Raw genomic sequence first — 12,168 nt, 5'->3', positions numbered from 1 at the left:
ATCATTGTTCAATAGAAAATAGGGACCTGGGCATTTACAAAACACGGAAGACCAGACGAATATGATTTAACTCTCTGAACAACTGGCAGAAGACGGGGAAATAGATAGTACACCACACCACATAGGCTCATTCATGGACTGGACAACCACCTCCCCCACTTATACAGAGGCCCATGCAAAAATGACGACACAGATGAACAAAATCATCCCCAACCACACAGAAAATTACAGACATTCTAACATTGGGTGTTACGTGTGGATTTTCCCTCCACACCTAGTGGTCACGTACGCGTTTTCTTTTTAATGTCCAACCACAATCCTTCTGTCTTGCCTTTCTTATTTTGTTTTTCTTTTTCCACTGACCCTCATCCCACGCACCATATGTTCATGCACTTTGCCGAAATTCTTTCTCCATGAACATTATATTTAAAACTTGTATTCTTAGCTCTAGAGTTTATACAGTTACACAAACTTTTATTACAACCACGTTTCAGTTATGTAGACATCTTTTATTGAAACTGAACATAAATACCTCATGAAACGCTTCAGCTATATATGTTTGCACGTATTCCTTGTCATCAGCGTAACAAAGAGAAAACAGAAATGTTAGTCTTATGTATCCTACAGTTGTCTGCCGCCAGTAAATGGAATAACAGAAGTCATTCGATAACATCAGTATGACGTGGAAAGCCTCTTCCTTTTAAGCCGGAATAATATGACGATACAAGAGCTTCCGACCCAAACTTATTATCTCGAAAAAGATTCACGATTTTTACACCCGTATTGGATGGTTTCCCACCCAACATTATTTCGAAAAATATTGAAGATTTTTTGCTTCACAAACAGGGAGCAAAAACATGAATATCATCATATTAACCTCAATTATGTTTAATGAAAATACTTATGTTTCTAACATCCATAGTTTTGGATATAAGTCAAGGAATTACACTCGTGCTGCGTTAAAATTTACTAAAGCAACCCATCCGGTAGGTTTACATAGAGAGGCAGTAAGTTTCTATCAATTAGAATAGTTTTCCACGAAGCATTTGTGAGTATGTCACCACGGGATGTCATCACACGAGAGATCAACACAACCAGTTCTTGTGTTGCTATGTTATGTGAAAACGTAATCATGATTACCTTACTAAGGTTAAGGGGCCGTGGAAGACAACACAGAGAGCAGACGGAAACACTGGAGACAAGTCCCAGGTACATTGGCGTAAAGGAAGTGATTCTTTACTTACTATTGTGTCTTTATGTACATGGCCAGCTGAAACACAAACGTGCAACCGCAAACAACGAAGGGAACTGATTGGCCCACGTCATCAAGAATCTTGAGAAGATTTTACTTCCCTTGCGTCAAGGGATGTGAAGTGATTGGTAAATGGGTGATGACGTTGCCAGGTGCAGCGGTGGGTTGGTTAACAGGTGGGTGCCCTGCGCAAGCAATCTGTGGCATTGACATTTGAGGTGTACTGGAATGCAGTATACGGACACACAAAGTTTTGCCTTACTGGGATCGGCTTAATTCGAAATAATCTGCACCTATGTATGCATAGAAGCATATATATATATATATATATATATATATATATATATATATATATATATATATATATATATATGTATATATATATATATATATATATATATATATATATATATATATATATATATGTTCATCAAAACTGATGAATGTATTTTCAGGCAATTAATGTTCGTAGCCTTGTTCACAAAATCTATTTTTCATATACAATGGAGAGATTTTTCCTCGAACATGTCTAAGATGTTTAGCTAACCATTTGTTTGATTAACAGAGGAGATGATTGGTCTACGGGGACGCCCATCTTTATGAGTTTCTGGAAGACCGTAAATGTAGGCAAGATTGGGACTAACCATTCTTGCTGACCTCATATGTCCTGGTGCTTCTTTAACGGCTGGTTACGTCTAGAATTGAAAGTCTCTAACTTATTACTAAGGGTGTCAGTTATTAATCTTTCATATGTTTCACTACATTTAATAGGTTCGGTGGTTTACATCTATAGTCCACAATATTCAAAATCATGATCTGACTAGTTCCATCAGATTTTGTAATATGAATACATTTAATTTTTCTTGAGACTTTCAATGGCTTTAATCATTTGGCATGTCACTCAACTTCGAAAATATCATTACTAGCCAAGGCACTTCAAATTGAACCAGATAAGAAATCAAATTTCTGGTTGGCGTTATCAGCGGATTTTGATTTGAATGAAAAAGATAGTCCACATTTCTGTGTTATTGTCATCTAATATTCCTGACCGTTTTGCTGTACTGACGGGGCTGCTACGCCCTCTTGCCTCATTTGGTGTCTCCCGTCTTTTGCCGTGTTCCATTGTTTTTTACCCCCATTTACCATGGTCTATCATGTTTAACGAATATCCCGCTAAAACTGTTTTTTTATTTCTTTTAAGAATTTTACATTCGCGACGGTTCACTTCTTTGCTCTGTATCCGGTTTTAAAAGCATCGATGACCATATTTTTATATACTAATTATTCTTTGGGTTTTGATGGGAGTGTGTATTACAATCCTCTTAACGTACATTCTTTATATTGGTTGTATAATAGAGAAGGAGTAGAAATAACTATGATATATGTTTATATCAGTTGTAGATAGGTAACATTTTCTCAAGTATACATATTAATCAAGACCGCATTTGGAGACTATAAACCCGATAACACTACAGAATATCTATGTTCATAAGTTAATCAGAATCCTCTCAAAAAGGCTGGATTGAAAATGATAGTTTCTATAACATTTCCTTTTACTAATGTGAAGTTTCTTAGATTATAATGTAATGAATGTTTCGTACCTCTCTTTTCATGTTTGCAAACTCTCGGTCGCTGGGCACTTTCTCCTTAATTAGTGACTGATTTTTATTTCAGATGACATTTTTACTTTTTGGGGGGACCTCACTTATGGCTTCAAGCTAGGGGACAGTTCGTCTTAGCTCGGAGATATGTTGGAATTTAGATTCTCATGATGTTTTATGACTATGTGTGCCCATAGGTTTGATCATATCTTCCTCTTGTCCTCCAGATATGTCATGCAAATCTAGGAGCTACAAATAGAACATAGAATGATTCCGTAAACATAGATTTATAAATACAGTTGAAGAATGGTCTTAAACACTGAAGCCATGTCGACAATATCATACGCCTGTTCTCTAGTAATATCTAGCAACGGGTCAACACATTCTCACTATTCATTTATTTAGCCATTCAAGCTTCTCATTATGTTTGCGTCTACAGCTTCGTATGTCCTCCTTTGATTTCTCTGTAGTCTTACCGGTTTATCATACAACATAAGGTGTATTATCTTCCACAGAATTTAGTATAGCACTCAGAGTTTCTTATAGGAATCGGCGTTTATCACAATGCTAAGGAAGGATTAATTCTTTTTTCATAGGACTCAGCGTTTATCATAGTACGTAAAGCTTATTATAGTACTCTGGGTTTATTGTAAGACACAGCTTTTATTATAGTACTCTGGGTTTATTGTAAGACACAGCTTTTATTATGGTACTCTGGGTTTATTGTAAGACACAGCTCTTATCATAGTACTCTGGGTTTATTATAGTACTCAGAGTTTACTGTAAGACACAGCTTTTATCATAGTACTCTGGGTTTATTATAGTACTCAGAGTTTACTGTAAGACACAGCTTTTATCATAGCACTCTGGGTTTATTATTGTACTCAGGGTTTATTGTAAGACACAGGTCTTATCATTGTACTTTGAGTTTATTATAGTACTCATGGTTTATTGTGAGACACAGCTTTTATCATAGCACTCTGGGTTTATTATAGTACTCAGGGTTTACTGTAAGACACACCTTTTATCATAGCACTCTGGGTTTATTATAGTACTCAGGGTTTACTGTAAGACAAACCTTTTATCATAGTACTCTAGGTTTATTATGTTACTTATGGTTGATCGTAAGACACAGCTCTTATCATAGTACTCTGGGTTTAGTATAGTACTCAGGGTTTACTGTAAGACACACCTTTTATCATAGCACTCTGGGTTTATTATAGTACTCAGGGTTTACTGTATGACACACCTTTTATCATGGTACTCTGGGTTTATTATGTTACTTATGGTTGATCGTAAGACACAGCTCTTATCATAGTACTCTGGGTTTATTATAGTACTCAGGGTTTACTGTAAGACAAACCTTTTATCATAGCACTCTGGGTTTATTATTGTACTCAGGGTTTACTGTAAGACAAACCTTTTATCATAGCACTCTGGGTTTATTACAGTACTCAGGGTTTACTGTAAGACAAACCTTTTATCATAGTACTCTGGGTTTATTATGTTACTTATGGTTGATCGTAAGACACAGCTCTCATCATAGTACTCTGGGTTTATTATAGTAGTCAGGGTTTATTGTAAGATAGCTTTTATCAGAGTACTCTGGGTTTATTATAGTACTCAGGGTTTATTGTAGGATAACTTTTATCAGAGTACTCTGGGTTTATTATAGTACTCAGGGTTTATCATGAGTCACAGCTTTTATCATAATAATCTGGGTTTATTATAGTACTCCGGGTTTATTACAAGACAGTTTTTATCATAGTACTCTGGGATTATTATAACACTCAGATTTTATTGCAAGACACGGGTTTTATCATATTACTTTGGGTTTATTATAGTACTCAGGGTTTATTATTAGACACAGCACTTATCATAGCACTCTGGGTTTATCATAGTAGTCAGGGTTTATTATAAAACACGTGCACGTCTTCTTAAGAACTTCTCACTCGGTAAGAGTTCATATTTTCCCTGATACTGAAAGTAGCGTACCCTTTGACAGAAGGAGCCTTTATAACGAGTGCTTGGGTAATACCTGGACCCTTTCTTAAAAGGAGGGTTCTTAAAGAATTATAAATGAATAGAGAGATAGAACAAAAGATTATAAGCACGCATACGTACATGTTGAAATATTACTGGAGGCTGTAGAATTGTAGAGGCGATTTATGTCATAACAGAAGAGAGAAGAATTGGTGTTTGTGATGAACACATGATCAAGACCTGTGGAGAAAGAAGAATAATGTCGTTAGCAGTATTTAAAGGCGATTATCTGGAAACCATCTTAACATCATAATCCAGGGACGTTATTCGAATGATCTTAGATAATGTGGTTTAAACTATATTCCGGATAAAGAAAACTGAGTCATGTATTCATCTATACATTATGGTTGAAAGTGATAAGATATTAACATCAAAATAGGTTTTATTCCATTTTGAATGATAACCTTAAGAAGGTAAAAGCTTAAGATAGCACCATTGCTATCTCTGGCTTAAGTGAGTCAGTCCGACCCAGGTAGAAGTAACGATAGCGAGTGACGTTACGAACAGTAAGGCTGTGATATACCTTTTGACTGGTCGTGGCGGTGCTTCACTTTGGCTTAGTTAGTAGTACTGACTTACCTCTCCCGAGTATATCGTAGGGATGACACGAAATCTGAAGGTGAGCGCGCGCGTGCCATAGAGCGCAGCAGTTCCCCGTCGGTGTCATTGTAGGTCCTGACGGTGGTGCTTTGGCGGTCAATGGTCTTCCTCCACCCAGTACGGTGGAAACGGCAGCACCAATAGCGATACCATAGTTCCGTGGAAATTGTCAACGCACAATACTCTCGTTAGCCGCAGACTTTTATGTAGAATATGACGGTCAAGATATTCACTCAGTTGCACAGAAACGGGTATGCTTCTGAGCAAAGCCCAGTCTTTGTTCGCCAATCATTTGCCAATTTTGCCTTTGTCTAAAACCAAAATCTTTTCACGTTCCTAAAAGTCAAGCCTTATTTCAGTCCATACCTTTGCAAAGGGGACCAAAGTCTTGGAGTCTCTCCTTTAACTGTCACTATGTTAAACACTTAGAATTTCCTTCCCTTCTCTTGGATCGCTAGTACGGTTTCTTCAGTGCAAGGACTACAGGTGATGCCTTCTTCTATGTAACCCATCTTTGGTTCTCCTCTTACACTGATTTGGGTAGATTTTTTTGACGTGTCACGAGTCTTTGCTAAATGAACTTTCTTCTTTTGCCGTTTTCTTTTGTCTCTTTTCTTTCTATCGCATAGTTTCTTTAGCGCTGTTCCACTGTGGTAGTCAGTGATGGAACGATTTCTCCTAGCTTCCTTTTCCTCTAAGCTGTTGTGTCCCACAGGGTTTGGTCTTAACTCCTACGGGTCTCTTTTTCTTTCCATATATATTTTTTTCAACTTCTGACACTATTCACTGTTACATTAATCAGTATAGTCTTCATACTTCAGCCCCCTCTCCTACCCCACCTCACTCTGTTGTTCTTTCATTTACTCACATTGAAAATATTCCCCATCTTTATTCACACCTATTGCGTAGCAGTATCGAATGGAAAAGCAGTAACCAGGTTATAGTCAAGTGTCAAAATCCTTTTTTATACCTACTTCTCTTTCAGAATTTCATTTCAAATCTTTACAGTTTAAGCTTGCAATAAGTATGATTGATACATCCAGCTCCTCTTCTTTTTTCTTAAAACTCTACATAAGAAACATCACTAAATCTGCTTCCTAAATGCTAGGTGCATTGTGTAAGTACCTCAGCGCTTCTGCTGAGCATCTGGTGGTCTTTCTCTACGGGAGCTTCAATTCGCTTTACTATACTGGACTGCGGGCGTACCTGAGGGAACTCTTCATTCATCTGCGCTCCCTCCGTACTGTATGATAGGAAGGTATCCAAGCGGACCCTGAATATTGGAGTGGATATCACCTTACCCCTGCAGCAGGTGGATGTAGACGGTTACTTTTAGTTACTGAAAGGCAGGTAGTATGTCTCTCGAGCGCAAAAGCGGCAGCCACAAGGATAACGTGTAATGGAACGCGGCTGAACAGGTCCGTAGAGAGTTCTACTAGTCTGCTAATTTTCTGGTCTGTACTAAGTTGTCAAGGGGATTCAGGGTGCGATCTTGTTTCGTGTTTTTGAGGTTGATTGAGGGGTCTTATCCCGCAGATAAGGCGAACCTCTGCAATGTGAAGACACTTGAGATATTCAATATATATGAGTATTCTTTTGAAAATTTTTTATATATTCTTTTAAAAATATGTACGTTTCCTTGCCAAATCGGTATGTCTTTCTACTTCTAACATGTCAATCCATGAGTTTCTGTTCTATCCAAGTATAATAGGCATTCTCGTTAAGACCCAGTGGTTTGCTGTTATTTGAATTCAATTGTACTTAGTCGTATCTTTGTTGAGTCTCCCATCTCTTGTCTCAGGCATGGTGATACGTCGTGAGGGATTGGTAATGGTAACTCCCACATACTTCACGCTATTCAGGGGTTTACAACCTCCTTATAGACAGATGAACTTATAGAAAAATAAGTGAGAAGTGTGAATGGGAGTGGGATCGAAGGATGTTGGCCTAGGAGAAATTTTTAGTCTTCAGGTTCTTATGGTAGGTAACAGATTTGTGTTGGTCGTGAGGTTGTGTAGAATTTGGTGTTGTTGGGAACGACGCTGTGGAGTATCCTTTATAATGTTGTGTAAGCTGACATCAGATCACAACAGAAAATACTTGTGTGTCGCCATTGCTAGACTGTTTGCATCACAGGATCTCTACAAATGAAGACTTTATTCGCCCCAAGACTGCTATGGAGTCTTAGTCTTGAAATTCGTTTATTTACGTAGCTGTAATAACTGCCTCTTTTGGCTAGATGTCCTGTTTGGGGAGTTCTACATTTGTGGGCCCCATTTCCTTAGCAATCTCTACGATCACACTATTTTTGTACATCTCTGTACGCTGTCTGCACTTATCTTGTTTTCATGTAATATAGACCATTCGTCCACATCTCTTACACTACAAAAATACCTCTTCACATCAATTTAAACCATTCATCCACAACACTTACACTACAAAAATAATTCTTCACATTTATTTTTTCATTATTTCTTGCTCATTTTTACTTGTTGTATCCTCTGGTCGTTCTAACTACGTCTCTCGAAGAATTGTTCACTGTCTGCGTCATGAATCTGTTTCAAAAACCTTCATTACCATATTGTTTCTTTAACCTTTCCTTTTGATTCAGTTCTCTTTTAGTATCATCTTATTTGCTCTTCGTTCTTCTCTTTATTTAGTACTTTGTGCTCCTTTATGTGCGGTGACCAAACTTAGCGAAGCATATAGTTTTAGCCTCATGCAGGATGTGAACAGTTTGCTGAATACTTCGTTGTACAGAACTTTGATGTAGTTCTTATGTGTGTGTGTTTCTGTGTGTGTGTATGTGTGTGTGTGTGTGTGTGTGTGAGTTTTAAGCGTTATATGCCTGTAATGCATGCAAAAGTTTTCGGAGCACTAGCAATCGATTTCTTGGAATGTAAGACTATGGTAACATGAAAACGGTGGATTAGGTTCATATATTGTTTTAAACGGTGTTCATTTGCTCTTTTTCTGCGAATCCTTACCGTGAATCAGATCTGAGTCATGATTTTTATCGAATAGCATTTTCTCATGTGGGGAAAAGTCACACAAAAGAATCTCAATTTATTCAAAGCAAATTCGTAAAATTCTTAAATATATATTTCAAAGACGTTTGGGTTATTATAAACATAGAGGTTCTAAGAGCCTTTGAAGCTGACGCAAACCAACCTCGAAAGCATTTTAAGAAATAATTCCACCAACCGAATTTGAATCGATGTCTACTCTACGTTGAAACACAGGTAAAACTTACACTACACACAGGTTATGCTAATGGCAACAGGTCATTTATTGAGGCATGGGATACCATCACTTACACCAGGCTGAATCACTACGATGCATCTTTTGTTCGTTTCCTGCTAGTTCCTTTCACCGTAGGATCATCATCTGTCGCTGTTGGACCATAGCGATTACCGATTTCTGAGCAGATCTTTCGATATTATCTGGCTGTCGACGTACGGCCATCCCAAACTTACACCGTAGCACATAATCTTAAGTTCACAGTGGACCTACGGTCATTCACCTGTGGAAACTTTGTGGAAAATCTCGTTGTTAATATCATGGTTTTTTTTTATAAAACATCTTTCCATTGATCAAATTCGTCCCTCAGTTCCAAGTGGACTTGTGGTATCCTATTGCGAGGATCTCGCCAATGAATGAGATTCCAGCGAGGCTGAGGCTTAGGATGAGGAGCATGAGTGGTCCCTGCATGTGTGTGAGGGTGAGGGCCGTGATGCTGCCACCAGGGTCCGACCCCGCTCCTGCTCTCTCCTCCTGCTGGTCCAGGAGGCTGAGTTGCCTGCGTTGGCTCTCACGGCGGATTTCCATAAGCGTGTCCTCGTTCCACTTTTCAAACAGGCCAGACTGGAGTTGAGAAATGAAATGATAGCATTAGTTCATGTCTGCACCCTTTTTTTTTTATGTATTAGTGCCTGAGGTATTACATGTAATACTAATCCACATAAGGCTCCGTTGGCTTATCGCTGGTTGTCATAAGTGGTAAAAGATCACAGTTGTTAGAATAAGAAAAGAGTAATTAACTGGAAGATTTATTAAAGATCTAATTATGTCGTTATTTATGAAACTCATATAATTCTACACAATTATCATCAACGTTTGATCATCGGTCAATCAAGTTTGTTTTCATTATGGCAGGCTTTTTAAAAAGGTCTTTGCAACGTGTGTGTGTGTGTGTGTGTCTGTGTGTGTGTGTGTGTGTGTGTGTGTGTCTGTGTGTGTGTGTGTGTGTGTGTGTGTGTGAATGGCTCGTTCAGTGCTACTGACCTCAACAATTGCCCTGAGGTATCGGTCCAGATGTGTTTTGAAAGGGGCGTCGTGGGGGATGGGCCAGGCCGCAGGCACAGGAAGAATCGGCTCTCGGCCCAGGTAGAGCGGCGTGCTGCCGTCCGCTCGCGTGAAGTGCTGGGCGATCAGGCCGGCCATGTTACGACGGTCGGTCATTTGTGCTGTGCTGTGGCAGTGATCAATACTGTGTAGTGACACAGATAATCACAGCATTCCCTACTAGCTACACTGATGCTGTTCATTACACTATGCACTTATCCGTACGGTATTTAAACATGAATGGATCAAATGATAGGCCCAAAGAGTATCCAATTCAAAGCATTAAGCTTCTGAATCAATTTAGACTAATTCCAGGACACTTATCTGCTCATGTCTCATTTTGTTCATTTAAATCGTTTAATAGATTACATGTTGTTATGCTTGGCATTGTCGCCATCCGCTGGCTTTTCTCTCATATTCCATTTCGTTATTCTGCTAGTCATACCATACCCTCATTACTTTTCTATATTCTTGGGTTCACCTCCTTTCCCTGTGGTAACGGAGTAATTCCTTGACCTGTTCGCGGTGTGTCCCGTCTATAAGTGATAAATCAGTGATTTTGTCTCGTCCCTTTGGACAGGAGTACGAGCTCTGTCGCAAGCGAGAATCATCCATTCAATTTCCTATTGATCACGAATGAAATCTTGATAACCCTCCACTGTACACATTATCTTGATAACCCTCCTGTGTACACACTATCTTAATAACCCACCACTGTAAACATTGTCTTGATAACCCTCCACTGTACACATTATCTTGATAACCCTTCACTGTACACATTTATTTTCGTTACCCTTATGCAGAAATGATACTCCGCACTAACTCTAGTCTGTGATGTGAAACCCAGAGCTCTCGTACACCAAGTCGAGTAATATGGTGGAATTAGATACTTTCATATAGAGCAACATAGTGTTCGAGTGTAATAAAGTACCTGTTTTATTGTTTTTAAAACTTTGTTGCTGGCAGTGTCCTGGCCAGTAAGTTGAAGGCTGGATGCAGAATGAAATCAAGGTAAAGTTTCTAAATAAAGTATTCTGTAATAATGATTGATTTGCGACGATGAAAGATGGATAATACATTCAGCTTCATAATCATTATACATTAGCAAGATGACGTGAGGAATGAATAGCATCACCTTTATGTCGCGAACAAGTTAAGTAGCCTTTGATTAGTGATGATAGAACAGCAGAGAGGTAAATAAGCGATTAGGTATAGAATATCATCGTTAAATGGTCATTTGTGATTAATTAACCGTTCATACAGTACTTGAGAACTACTTCCGTAGGCTGCATGAAGAGAATTACAAGCTAAGTGTATGCTTTATATTCTCTACATAAACGACAATCCTGGAGTAAAGACATAGCCTCTGAGGCCTTATGGCACAAATTAAAAACTTCATAATGATAGCTTCTTACTTCTGTCTCGTGGCCATCAGTAATCCTTCAGGAGCGGTGGGGCCAACGAGCATAAGGCTGCCAAATTTTTTGTAGACCTCCGACTCTGAGGCCAACATGAATTTCCGCCATTCTTTACCGATAGGTGGCGCAGTTATTCTTGACAGGAAGACACAGTGGAAGAGGATGAAGAGAAATAAGGTGTTGAGAGACGTTACTCATCATAAACAACCAATCTAATCCCAAAGGACGTGCAGTGTATTTCGCTTCCAAATACTGTTATGTATCATACAGAGGAGTGTGTGTGTATATATATACATACATATATATATATATATATATATATATATATATATATATATATATATATATATATATATATAGGGCAAATTGACATTCGTATGTTACGCACCCACAGATATAACACATTCCTGTCTATTAAGTATAAGTACCTGTCAACAGTGTTGACCAGTTGCTCTATGGTCTCAGGTCGAGGTGGGTACTTGGGCAGCGTGAGGGCGGCGGTGAGGTTACCACGGTAGACCAACCCCATAATGAGGGCGAAGAGCAGCCACAGCGTCAGTAGCATGTGGCTGGTGTCAGCATTAGGGAGCCGTAGTGGTAAGTTTTGGCCGACCAAGATGCCCATCACCTCCAGCGTCACGGCTCCTGGTGACATCCTGCCACTTCCGTGACTCTGTTGACTCGTAACGTTGATCTGTAACAGTGAGCACTGCTGATGCTCTTTTGTTAGTGATATCATTAGTGTCACGCAAATGATAACGAAAGCTATAATCGTGAGGCAAGAATATAAGCACTGTGTGCCTTCGTGCAAGTGCTCGTACAGGATTAACGTACTTTCGTTTTTGTTTTAATTCCTAGAATGTAAGTTTAGGTTATGATTTACAACAACTGTGATGCTTAATAGTAAATT

General features: G+C 38.8%; 2 protein-coding genes across 2 annotated transcripts in view; one reads left to right on the top strand and one right to left on the bottom strand.

Moving 5' to 3' along the window:
- Positions 1 to 12,168, top strand: part of LOC139753974 (ionotropic receptor 21a-like) — a 289,988-nt gene that overhangs the window by 240,724 nt on the left and 37,096 nt on the right. The window lies entirely within an intron of this gene.
- LOC139753966 (ionotropic receptor 93a-like) lies at positions 8,550 to 11,945 on the bottom strand. The gene is made up of 4 exons (XM_071670926.1): positions 11,687 to 11,945; positions 11,256 to 11,393; positions 9,781 to 9,967; positions 8,550 to 9,360 (listed from the first exon to the last, which is right to left on the bottom strand). The coding sequence occupies exons 1-4, from the start codon at positions 11,911 to 11,913 to the stop codon at positions 9,103 to 9,105; spliced, it is 810 nt and encodes a 269-aa protein (XP_071527027.1). The 5' UTR covers positions 11,914 to 11,945; the 3' UTR covers positions 8,550 to 9,102.

This window comes from Panulirus ornatus, chromosome 16, assembly GCF_036320965.1.
Source record: "Panulirus ornatus isolate Po-2019 chromosome 16, ASM3632096v1, whole genome shotgun sequence".
Lineage (NCBI taxonomy): Eukaryota > Metazoa > Arthropoda > Malacostraca > Decapoda > Palinuridae > Panulirus > Panulirus ornatus.
The sequence above is the reverse complement of the archived record's forward strand: the minus strand, read 5'-3'. Positions and strand labels throughout refer to the sequence as shown.